At 40.3% G+C, this 13,326-nt stretch overlaps 1 protein-coding gene across 3 annotated transcripts in view; it reads left to right on the top strand.

The window, feature by feature from the left end:
* Window positions 1–7,063: 7,063 nt before the first annotated feature.
* slc39a13 (solute carrier family 39 member 13) overlaps window positions 7,064–13,326 on the top strand; it is a 15,378-nt gene continuing 9,115 nt past the window's right edge. Inside the window, exons 1-4 of one of the 3 annotated variants that reach the window (XM_019867244.1) lie at window positions 7,064–7,364; window positions 9,692–10,054; window positions 11,988–12,095; window positions 13,043–13,185. In XM_019867244.1, coding sequence (XP_019722803.1) covers window positions 9,721–10,054; window positions 11,988–12,095; window positions 13,043–13,185 — 585 coding nt within the window. In that variant the 5' untranslated portion in view covers window positions 7,064–7,364; window positions 9,692–9,720. Of the gene's footprint in view, window positions 7,370–9,691; window positions 10,055–11,987; window positions 12,096–13,042; window positions 13,186–13,326 lie in introns of all 3 variants that reach the window. The other 2 variants (XM_019867243.1, XM_019867242.1) reach the window with 2 other exon arrangements.

The raw sequence follows: 13,326 nt of genomic DNA, 5'->3' as shown, positions 1-13,326 counted from the left end.
TTTTTTTTTGTTTTTTTTTGTTTTTTTACACATTGAATGTAAACACGCACTAACCTCAACGCAGTGTCAACCTTTCGTTCAAGGCATTTACTTACTTTACCCACCAGTATCTCCCGCCGTACACTATCGAACAGCAGAACCAAGGGTGTTCTCGCAACCATCCATCCATCCATTTTTCGAAGCGTTTATCCTTTTTACCAATTTTAAATCCATCCGCTTGTTGTACTGGCTGCTAGCTCCCGCTGAGCAAACCTGTGTATTTTGATGTCCTCACTCGTGTGCAAGTGGCCAAACCCCCCGAGGCAATCAATTAAGTAAAAAAAGACAAAGGCATTGAAAAACTGTCTTGCTAGGTTTCATTGACTGCTTAACAGTTTCATTTAATGCTTGATAGTCAGCTAAATGGTCCCCACCACACACACAAATGCTTTCATGTTTTGTTCTTGAATGTACCCGAGTGTCACATAGCGCATGCGTGAACGTGTGTGTGTGTGTGTGTGTGTGTGTGTGTGTGTGTGTGTGTGTGTGTGTGTGTGTGTGTGTGTTCACGTGCGTTATGTGACTTCAATAATCTTATTCGGTGTTAGTTTAAAAAATATACAGTATATAGATAGATAGATAGATATACACACACACACACACACACACACGCACACGCACACGCACACGCACGCGCGCGGCAGGCGACAGGTTAGCGCGTCGACCTCACAGTGTAGAGGTCGTGGGTTCGATCCCAGCTCCAGCCTTCCTGTGAGGAGTTCCCCTTTGCCTGCGGGGGTTTTCTCTGGGTATTCTGGTTTCCTCCCACATTCCAAAAACATGCATGGCGGGCTGATTGAACAAATCAGGCATGTCCAGCTCCGAGCCTGTAGGGCCACTGTCCTGCCTCTTTTCCAGCTCTCCCAGCTGCAACACACCTGATTCAGATGATCAGTTCTGAAGCAGCATTCGAGCAATCCTGATTATTTGATGTGGGTGTGTCGCTCTTGGGAGCTGAAAAACAGGCAGGACAGCGGCCATTGAGGACCGACTTTATAAATTGTCCCTAGGTGTGAGCGCTGATGGTTGTTCGTCTCTCTGTGCCCTGCGATTGGCTGGCAACCAGTTCAGGGTGTCCCCCACCTACTGCCTGAAGACAGCTGGGATAGGCTCCAGCAACCTTCCAATACAGATAAAAGCTTCCTTAGTTTTTTTTTACTTTTCAATGTAGTCTCCCAGCACTGTGACACACTTTTCCCATCTGTGCACAAACTTCCAAATTCCCAAAGTGTAAAAATCTTTGGACTGATGTCCCAGCCAGTCACTCTATTTACTTCGTCAACAACAGTTAAGATGGTTTCAAGGCCCCCCATTACCACCCAAGTCTATCTCTGCTGCATCAGTTTCATCACTACACACCACGGCTCTTCATCTATCTCAGGCAGAGAGGTACTCCAGTGAGCAAGGGGAGTGCCGTCCTTTTATTACGGAATGTGGAATACACTACAAATATTTGCCATCAGCCTTGACTATAGAACAAGGTGAGATATATGGTGTCACATTTCTCTGGGAGGGCATTAAAGGCCACGGCCCTTCATGATATCTTTTCAAAAAGGACTCAAGATGTATTAGTTATCAACCCTCAAATCCTTGACTCATTAATCACATTAGCAATAAGAATGGACTATCGTCAACAGGAATGCAAGAGAAATCGCCACCTTCAGAGCAGTGCTGTGGTGTCAACAGGCGCAGTGTCTTAAAATTTCCACAGCAAGTTGACTCAGCGAAGAAAGAGGAACCAATCCAGCTGGGATGAGCAAAACTGTCCATGGAAGAGCATTGTTGCCACCTGCAACAAGGGAGACGTTTCTATTGTGGGCAGTCAGGTCATCTCCTGTGTGTGAGTGGGTTATCTTTGGGTACTCTGGTTTCCACCCACATTTCAAAAACATGCATGTCAGGTTAATGGAACACTCTAAATTGTTTCGAGGTGACTTCAGCGGGATTACTGTACTTCGAATGGGGAAAGTTGTTTTACGGATTCAAATGACATGGCCTATTTTTTGACAGCAGTCTGAAAAAAATAAATAAATAAAACCTACCACCTGTAATTTTTTCAGATGACGTTTTTCATTTAAAAGCTTTGTAAGACAAAGAACTTGTTTGTGGGGGAGAGGGAATCTGGAAAGAGCTAAAGAGGGCAGTTCTGACCATCCCAGGTCGAAAGAGACTCTCGATTGGTGCAGACTGTCATGGACATGTTAGTGAAGGAAACGGGTGATTAAAAAGTGATGTGTAAATTTGGTATCCTGGCAAGTTGGAGGAACAGATGGTGGTGGACCTTGCCAAAAGTATGGCTATGGCTGTGGAGAACATTTTCTTCCAGAAGAGGCTGGAAATCAAGAAATCAAAAATAACTGTTGGGGGAATGAAGATTGAGAAGACAAAGGCAGAGCAGAGAACCATGTAGTGGAAGCTGAAAAAGGAAGGGTGTCATGCAGCTATTCAAGAAAAGAGAGGTGACATGGCTTTCGGTGGATAGGGGTGGTTTACAGAAGACTGTACCACGACAGCCAAGGTGATCCAAGAGACAGTCAGGAGAGTACTTGGAATGTGTTCTGGTAGGAAAGGAGAGAAGGAGACTTGGGTGGGGACCCAGAAAGTGCAAGAAAGCATATCAGAGGTTAGCCAGGAAGTGGGTCAGTGAGAGCACTGAGGAGAGGAGACAGGAATACAAGGAGACGCAACATCGGGCAAAGGAGGTGGTGGCAAAGGCCAAAAGAAGAGGCATTTGATGACGTCTGTGATGTCGGACAGTAAAAAATAGGTGAGAAAGATCTTTACAGATTGTTCAGACAAACAGAGATGGAAAGGATGTACACCAGGTTAGGGGGAATAAGGATAGTGATGAAAAAGTGTTGACTGGTGCATCAGGGAACGTTGTTTATTTATTTATTTCATTGGGACAATGCACATTAATCGACACAAGAATAAAATGTGTAAATGTGCCAGATTTAGCATAAATGCTAGTTTTCAGCCATAGTCCCAAGGCTGGTTATTAAAATAGCACAGTGAGACACATAAAGGTTTAAGACCACTATGACAGAAATAAAAACCAAATCGGAAAGGCATCATAAAAGAGACATTACAAACAGTTGCAGTACTCAATTACAAGACAAAAGACCAGGACAGACAAATCACTTAGAGGTACAAATTGATTGGCCAGAAGCCCACTGGAACGGGCTGGAGTCTGGAAATGGTGTGTAATGGGTGCATGTCTGATATATTTTTAGCCAATGTTTAAATTTTTTTTTTTTTTGGGGGGCGGAAAGTGGAAAGTTATCACAGTCTCTAAAGTGTATTAGCAACTTATTCCAGGATTGCGTTCCTCTGTGGAAGTGCATTGGTTTCCTGTCTAGGACTTTAACTGCCCTTTTGAACTTCTGGAGTGAGTTAGTTGGCTGCACTGACAGCAAAGGGGCCAAATAAGATTGCTCGCCACACTTTTCATATTTTTATTTCTAAAAATAAAGTTTTAAATCTCAAATCTGACTGTCTAGGTAATATGGACCAAACTCTCTCTAGAACAGGGGTGTCAAACTCATTTCACATTGTGGGCCACATACGGCCTCGGTAGATGTCAAGTGGGCCGGACCATTAAAATTATACCATACTCTGCTATAAATAACCAAAATAATATGTCTTTCCTTTGTTTTGGTCTAAAGAAGCACAAGAACATTTGGAAAAAGTTGAAATGAACATATCTTTTACGAAACATTTCATGAAGCACCTTAGATTTCCTTAGACAAATGTGCAATTTACTTTTATCATTCACATATATGCATTGCAACTGATCCCACTGATTGTACAAACTTTAACAAGTATTTGGTCTTGAAAAATATAGTAATGAACTTTAAGATTAAACGAGATTTATAAAGAAAGGAATTTTTAAACCATTTACACGAGCATATAACATCTAAATTGAATTCCTGCCTACACCTTACAAACTAAGGAGAGTGCTATTAAATGTGTAAAGAATAAAGTATTCACGTCCTTGATAGCGTCTGCTGTGTTGGGTCTGTCTCAGTGACAGACTGAGGCTGCTCTTGTCTTCTTCTCTGATCAAAACAATGTTGTCTTTTACTCTGATCAAAACAGTGTGTCCCCTAGCGGATACTCCATGAGTTGCACCTTATTAAAATATTCCGTGTCTTTTATGTATTTTTTCACTTTTAAATTATCCTGCGGGCCTGATCGAACCTCCTTGGGGGCTGGTTCTGGCCCGCAGGCCGTATGTTTGAAACCCCTGCTCTAGAAGATCCCATGGGGGACATGGACAAATGCTTAACTCCCCAAAGCACATGTAGACCAGTATGGCAAACTCCTATGCACCCTCATAGACCCAAAGGAGGAGCAAAGGATGCTTCATGACTACTGAATGGAGCATCTTTCATGAAATGGATGTGAATGATGGCGCTGAGTCTGTCACTGATTGCATTCAGTTCTGCGTGGTCAATGTCATACCTCATAGAGAAATAAATATATACCCAAACAATCAACTTTACAGAACCAAAAAGATGAAAGATTTCATAAATTGTAAAAAGAAACTTAACTGCATGCTTAGGGATGCGAGGAAAAGCTATAAGGATACAATTGAACAGAACTTTCATGCTGGGAATTCTAAGAAGTTGTGGGATACTATGAAGGCCATCACCAACATGACCACTGGCAAGACATGTTTGAGTACTCCGAATGATATGCAAAAAGCAAATGAATTAAATGACTTTTTTTTTTCGATTTGAGAACCATGATTTCTCTTCTGAGTGTGATAATGTACGTATTAAAACCTATATGTGTCGTCGACCAGGATGCCAGAAAGCTGACTGAACCCACCAAAGTCCCTTTTCAAACACGGTAGTTCCAAGAACGCCACAGGGCCAGATGGCATTTTCACGTTCCTTCTTAAAATCTGTGCGGAAAAGCTGACACCGGCGCTGTGTCCTGTCTTTCAAAAATCTGTAAATCAGCACACCGTTCCCACCTGCTGGAAGAAATTAGTTTTAATACCGGTACTAATTAAAAAAAAAAAAAAAAAAAAAAAAAAAACCCTATCCAGGAAAATAATGATTTTTATCCAGTTGTGCTTACATCAAATATAATGTAATAAACAAATGTAATAAAATGTTTTGAGAGAATCATAGTGTCCTCACTCAAGAAGATCCTTTTCAGTTTGCCTAAAAGTGGGGGCGTGCCACAGATGATGTAATTAATACTACAGGTATTAGTCATCTGGTCACTTAACATCAGGCAGACCCCAAAGTTTTTGTTCGACTTTTGTTTGTCGATTTTAGCTCAGCGTTTAATACGCTAGAGCCACATCTACCAATTGAGAAACTGTCAATCCTTTTATTTTGAAATGGTTTATGTCCTTTCTAACGAACCATGCGCAGCATGCCAAAGTTAACAATGTCCTCTCTGGGTTCAGACACTCCAGCACTTTTGCCCCCCAAGGATGTGCCAGCTCCCAAAGGAATTTTTTTACTTTATATACCAACGATCCATCCTAATAATTACATCATCAAATTTTCAGATGACGCCACCATCCTGGGCCTGCTGCATAAAGATTACAGTTCAGCAGCTTACCATTTTGAGATCTGTAATTTTGAACCATTACAAACATTCTTTTATTCCTACATCTATTAAGATAATGAATGCAAATATATCGGTGAGTGTGTACTGCACTGAATTGATTAATTATCGGTGATTGCTTTTTTTCACGGGATTGTGGTGTGTGTCGCCCTGATGTGTGTCTGATACAGTACTGCCAACTGTAAACTGCAGAACCAGTTCAGTATCCATGACAAATTTCCCTTTGGTGACATTAAAGTATTTGAAATGAAATGAACAATTCAATTTGCAATATTTAAATTTGTATGACCCAAAGGAATAGCACCAGTCAAAATTTGGGAAACACCTTCAAATTAGAATGGTCTCAAACACAATCGACGTCAAGAAATTCAAGTTGACAATTCAACAGCTGTGAAGTGAAAGTCATTCCACGTCAAAAAAACATCATCCAAATCATAAAGCTGACTGAGAAATGACCAAGATTTGCAAAGCTGTTATCTCGGAAAATGGTACACACTTTGAAGAATCAAAATGATCAAATAATAAAACATTCATCCATCCATCCATTTTCTGATCCGCTTATCCTCACAAGGGTCGTGGGGCCTGCTGGAGCCTATCCCAGCTGTCTTCGGGCAGTAGGCGGGGGACACTCTGAACTGGTTGCCAGCCAATCGCAGGGCACACAGAGACAAACAACCATCTGCGCTCACACCTAGGGACAATTTATACTTAGAGCGTTCCATTAACCTGCCACGCATGTTTCTGGAATGTGGGAGGGACCTGGAGAAAACTCACGCAGTCAGGGGGAGAACATGCAAACTCCACACAGGAAAGCCAGTATCGAATGCTGCACCTCTGCACTGTTAAGCCGTCGTACAAATCCGTCGACCACCGGGTTTGATGATTTAAGTATGACACTACAATTAAGACATGAAAAAAATTGAATTAGAGGATAACCTTTGCCTGGTACTGTACTCCCATACCAAAGGGGACCTTTCCATCATAACTTCAGGCAAAGGCCTATTTGGGGCGTTTAATCTCTAATCATGTTTAGCCAAAGTTTTTCCTTTCCATTACAAGCACAATACAAGTTAATAAAGGAGGTAAACTATTTTTTTGTGATATTTCTTTTGTTTTGCGCCAAGTTATCAAAACGGGTATTGTAAAAAAAAAAACAATGAAGAAATGCAATTTTACTTTTGCACTTGCATTTCAGAGTCTTTTCTTAAAAAGTGCTCAGTACTCCTACAGTACGGTGTAAATTATTTTTATTTCTATCATCGATTTTGTCGATTGACCTGTTGATTAAACTTGTGAAACTTTGTAACTGTAGATTTTTGTTTAACTGAATCCTTGGGTTGCTCATTTTGTGAACGCGACAGCATTGTGATTAAACGTGGGGCCATGGAACTAATACAACAACTTGCGTATGTAAAACTGCACACGCCTAGCTCAACTACGCATGTAGTCCGAAAGCAAGTCGGTCCCGAAGTGTTTCGTTTCTGTGGGGCGTGATTATCCACTTCTCCTACTTCCTTTCTCATGTGCCAGTTTTTCCTCTCCAGCTACCTCATACGTGGCTGCTGGAGGAAAGGGGGAGAAAAAAAGCTGTGCTCCTAGAAGGCAGCTGCGGCCGGACCTTTCCTGCCTTCGGCTGCCGGTGGGGATCCTGTCTGGCGTACGGGGCAAGGCAGCGTGCAGTAAAATTGGCCTGGATGGCAGGGATACTCTGGTGCAAAGACTGCTTAAACCATAAGGTATTGTAAGTGTAAAATCGATTGGGTGCCACGTCACTAACTTGCAAGTGATGCTTGTGACAGTACCGCGCACTGATTGAACGTGTCGCAGCTACTGACTTTAGCGTGCAAGTGTTATTATTGTGCTAACGTTAGCTTGCTAATTTAAGTGCATGGGTCGGATCTAGTTTAGACGGACCTTGACAGATAAATAAAATTAAGATAGCACTCATTTGGCGCAGTGGATGTTTGGTTAAATATGTTTAGTTTGAGTTCTTACGTATTATTTGATGAAGTATCTGTCTGCAGTATGTTATGTAATCTTTCCCTGAAACTCCTTTGCGGTCGATACAACGTCAGACAGTGATGAGAGCAGTCAAGTTGATTTTATTAGCATCTTAAGTAAATGTATGTCGGATCAAATTAAAGTATTTTCTTCACCCCTAAAAGTTTGAACGAGATGTTTTTTCATTAAAAAGTAGTGCGGAAAAAAATGCCACACAGCTTGTGTACCAATTGCTTTCATAGAAATTTGCCCCTAAAAGTAAACTGCGTAAATTATTACTATTCCGACTCCATATTCAACAACAAACTACTGCACGGGTACTTGTACATCCCGTAGGCCTCACAAATTTTCTTCAAAGCAAACAGTTTTAAAATAACTGCTTTGAAAATAGAACTGAAACGTAAGATGTGGATACAATCAAGTTGAGCATGTCAACATCCCGTCAGTCATCCATTTACAGCCCTTATACACCCTTTAACACTCTTGTTAACTTCAATTTACAAACATGATAGAAAATTACATCGTACCATCAAAACAAATGCAATTACTCTAATTATGCATACATAAATATGCATCTGTGTAATAGTTTATGGAAAAATACATATTTAAACCAAAATATGTAACATTTTGTTCTGTTAATTCTTGGTACACGTCCCTCAGATTTTTGTTACTGTTTTAACTGCTTCAAACAGGTGACTGAGGGCTTTGCCGTATTGCCTGATATTCAAACCATGGTATTTATTGAATCCCTTGACAGTACCCGTGAGTATAAAATTGTAATAATGATAATGGTTAGATAAAAGTTATTTCTGAATGGGCTATTTTCTGTCCATGTGAAAGATAAATATTTCTATTTAATAGGATCAGAGAGTATCATATTTATTCCTTAAATTATATGATATTTAACACGTCCACTTTGTCTTTCATGTAATGAAATCAATTTAACAGATTAAAAACATAGCTAACCTGATTTTTTTTTTTAAAAACTACAATTTTTGAGGCAAATTATTGTGTAGCTGTAAAAATGCAGTACTCCATGGTGCAAATCCCATTGCTGATATTGTAAATATTTTTATATATTTTTGGCCTCAATCTCCTCGTTATGGCTGACATCGGCTGTAAAGCTTTTTCTGTTAGCGGGTGCTAATGTGGCTGATCGATACCATTGACATGGAAACGTGGTACTTAAAAAATACAAATTACAATCGCCATTCATTGGTTATATTTTCCCAAGCAAATATGATGTTTAATGAAATACCTATCAGTAATTGAAAAAAATCGCCAAAAACGTTAACTGCCTTTGACATGTAGAGCAGCTCTCTTGTCTCAAGTTTTCCAAGTTTATAATATCTCCAAGAGTCATCAGCGAGCCTCTGTCTTTTCAGACTGGTAACTGATTTTTTTTTAACTAGCATACATCGCCTGTGCAACTGTTTATTCGTTTTTCCAATACAGTCATACCTCGGTTTTCGACCATAATCCATTCCAGAAGGCTGTTTGAAAACCGATTTGTTCAAAAACCGAAACCACGCTCTTTTTTTAAAAAAAAAATCTTTATTGAAAATCTGCTCACAATGGAACGCTACACGAAGAAGCATCACTTCCTCGTGTAAGGAAGGCGAGAGGAGTCAAATGGTGCATTCAAATGCGCTCAGTTTGGTCGAGAACCGATTTTCGGTCGTCATCCGAGGCATAAAAAACTAGAAATCTTTGGTCGAAAACCGATTTGGTCGAAAACAGAGACGTTCGAAAACCGAGGTTTGACTGTATAGGCATCATAAGGAGGTGAGGCACACTTGTATTCTGGTCCTGACTACAACATATAAAACAATACAATACATCAGAACATTTCATATGCTAACAAGGAACTATCATCCTACTAATCACATTATGACAGAGTATTCCCCTATTTCTCTTGCTTTTTCCCATAGTGACTGATTTTCTGCACCATGTTAGACTGCAATATTGTTTTCGGTCTGAACTTTTTCACAAAATAAAGGATTGAGAATTGAATTTCCATTTGTTGTGCTAAACTACTGCATATATATTGCTGTCGTTACAGAATTACCAGTTACATGGGTTCTTTGGCCCATGGGACAGATGAAAGTTGAACGCGGTCGGAGGCCCACCTGGGCTGTATCTGCTCTGTTAATCTTAGTCACTCTGCTGATGCTGCCCTCTGAGGTGGCATCAGGCCAGAAAATTACTCAAACAACCATGGCTCACGCAACAGCTACGGCTGCAAGATCAGGTCCTAACTTCACTGATGACCTTCAAGGCCTCCAGGCCCTAGCAGACTTCCTAGCTAGTGAGCATGCTCATATTTGGGTCTTGTCCCTTGTGGGCTCAGTTGTTGTAGGCCTGAGTGGAATTTTCCCCTTGCTCGTCATCCCAATCGAAGCTGGAGCAGCCCTGAAAACCGAAGGTAGGTCGTGTAAGATGAATTCTTATCAGATTTTAATGTAGGTAGCAACATGCATGGTTTACAGTATTTTGCAAAATGTGTCATGTGATCTGAAAACCTTTTCACTGTTGCACTTCGGTTGTCTGCATATGCCCAAAGAGAAATGAACCAATACCACTTTTTAGACAAGAGTATGAATACAAGTACAGCACAGTACTTATATTTGAGGATTCGACAAGACCTAGTATTGATACTTGATAATGCCCTTTTCACTTACAATCATTCCATTTCACGATAATTGTCGCACCTGGTGTCGATTCCAAAAAAAAAAGGATCCAATTTTCTATCTTTATGATTGAAGCCTGAAATGTGGCAAAAGGTCAAAAAGTCCAAGGGGGCCGAATACTTTTTCAAGCCACTGTACCTAAATGCTTACAAAACCTAGTTTACACACATTGTGTGGGACTTAAACATGACTTCAAATGGGAAGAACTATTCTCAAGAATAGTTGAATCACCACAAAACACTCAGACACACACTTTGCCTATGTTTAGCTGTCTGTAACATTCTGCATAATGACTGTGATTTGGCTACCACTGTTTTTGTCTTTGCGAATTTCCTGACATTTTTAGCCCCTTTTTTTAACTTGCCTATCAACATGGGCACAGCATTGGAAACTATGAACAGTCACTGTGAAACAGATGACATTGAGCTGGTTGCAATTCCCTGTACGCAGTGACGGTACACAAACAGAAGATGAGGCTAAGTCAAGATAGAGAGAGACCTGGTCATGTGTGTGCACATATGACTACATAAGTACAAATAGTTAATCTCGTCTGCACTGTGCTTTGATAACACTGGTCAGCAGCTAATTTCACTCAGAGATGGCTTTATGTGTCTCTAAATGTATTCGTGACGGTGATTTCAAAAAATGCCTTTGCTTTTTTATTTTTTTTTTATTTTTTTATACTGCATCCACTTTTTGACATTTTTATTTATTTGTTTAGTTTTTCAGTTTGACCTATAAAAGCTTGCACAATATGGAATTCACCATGCATTGTAATTTATAGCTATGACCTTACCGGAAAAAAACAAACCCCACCTGTTGCTGGACTTAACTCTTAATTTGTAAATAGGACTGAATATATGACTACATTACATGTGAGGATGATCATTATAATGAAAACCTGATGTGCTTGATTAAAAATATTAGAATCAGTGCAAAAATGTATTCTCCAAAATTTTACTTGCATCTTTCATTAAACGAAGCAAAAAAAAAAAAAAAGGAAAAATTTGTTGACCAGTGTTATCAGACGCAAGCTACTGTAAATCACCTTCACGCTTGTGACCTTTTCTGTTTCCCCTCCAATCGTACCACGCTTGTATTTTTGCCCTTTGGTTTTCAAGTGCGATCTGACAAGGGGAGCTGCAAAATAAGAATAATAATGTGGAGAGGAAATAACTTGACAGATCTCTCAATCCTGTGTTTAAAGGCTGTCACTTGGTAATTTGAAATTTCACCTCCTTCCAAGGGGTGTTTTGTCGGAATTTTAGTTCTTGAAAACAAACTCCTTTGTTTCATTGGCTGTATGTTTTTGGTCAGTCAGGCTGAAAGATCCATTATTGCCCCATTTTCTGTGGTCCTAACTGCCTTAAACCTTTCAGTAAGCTCCTAAATTGTTCTGTTTTAGCTTAATGCAGATCGAAATTGAAAGACGCCCTTTTTCCCCATTTGTAAGTGATAAAACAATTCTTTTCCTTACGCTACGTGTTGGTAAACTGTTTCAATTCATTCATTTTCATCCACGAGCCAGCGATGCTCATCTTAAATGAATCCGATTTTACTCATTCAAACGATGATTGAGTTTGTGAAGAGAATGAAAGATAATCAAATGAAATGATGTTCATTTTAGATCCTGCTGCATCATTAATGTCACACTTTTGTTATTCTCAGCTGGACACCAAAAGCTAAAGAGGCTTTTGAGCTTCGCTATCGGTGGGCTTCTTGGTGATGTATTCCTTCACCTCCTCCCTGAAGCATGGGCGCTCTCTGGTTCTTCAGGTGGGTCATCTTCCCATCGCTGCCACTCCCATTCTATCATCGCTAATTTTGAGTCTGATTTTTGTCATTATTTATCTTTCTTCATTCAAATTATGACCACAGGTCAATTTCAATGACCTCTAATACAGAGGTCCCCAACCTTTTTTGCCCCACGGACCGGTTTCATGTCAGACAATAATTTCAGGGACCGGCCTTTAAGGCCAGATACATACAACAATATAATATGAACCTACATGAAAAGTGTGGTATTTTCGAAACATAATAAACACGAATCATGACAGGAGGAACGTCCTATCTGGCCGCAACCTTCTCTGGTCGCTATGGTAACATTTAAACGTGCCTTCAAAATAAGATACGCCGCAAATAAAAAGTGCATGAAAAATACGACTCACCATTGCCACTTATTATGCGAAGTAGGCTTGGTGCGTGTGAATCTCCCGTTGAGATATAGCCATTTTTGAAATAGGACTCCTGTTACTGTCTATTACATGTAGCCTTCTCTTTCTTGAAAGTCGTAGGCTCCTCTTCTGTCTCCTGGCTGGGCCTTTTCCCCTTCAGAAAAAAAAACTTTTCAAAGACGTTTGTAACGTAATGTAACCAACCTATCACGTGACCGAGAAGCGCGAATTCACCTGAGTCAAGAGTGACATACTGTAGACTGATATAACGGAGAATCCGGTAATTTTTCAAAATAAAACATCTTTCAGATTCTGAAATGAATAAAATGGAAGGAATCTAAGTTATTTATTCTTTCTGTGCGGCCCGGCACCAAATGACCCGCAGATCAGTACTGGTTCGCGGGCCACCGGTTGGGGACCACTGCTCTAATATACAACAATGGCTAATGAAACAGTTCCTGCTCTGTTTCAGTAGCTCCCATGCTTATCGTAGTAGAAACCTGTTGCTACTCTGTTCTTAGAAATCACATTTGCCTTCTTTTTCTCCAGCCACCAGAGAAAAACACTACATGACACAGGGCTTGTGGGTAATCACTGGCCTCCTGGCATTCCTTCTCCTAGAGAAGATGTTCTCAGACCAAGATGGACACAAAGATCCGCCATCACATTCAGACCTGAATTTTAACTCGACTGTAAGTTCTGTAGCTCACCCTTCAATTCATTGCGCATCTCTGTGTGTGTGTGTGTGTGTATATATATATAGAATTTGTTTGGCAGTTTCGAGTGCTTCAGGTATGGTCATCTGGATGTACCTCTCAGGTATCGGCCTTTTC

Source organism: Hippocampus comes, unplaced genomic scaffold, assembly GCF_001891065.2.
Source record: "Hippocampus comes isolate QL1 unplaced genomic scaffold, H_comes_QL1_v1.1 scaffold2, whole genome shotgun sequence".
Classification (NCBI taxonomy): Eukaryota; Metazoa; Chordata; class Actinopteri; order Syngnathiformes; family Syngnathidae; genus Hippocampus; species Hippocampus comes.
This window is presented reverse-complemented; position numbering and strand designations above follow the sequence as displayed.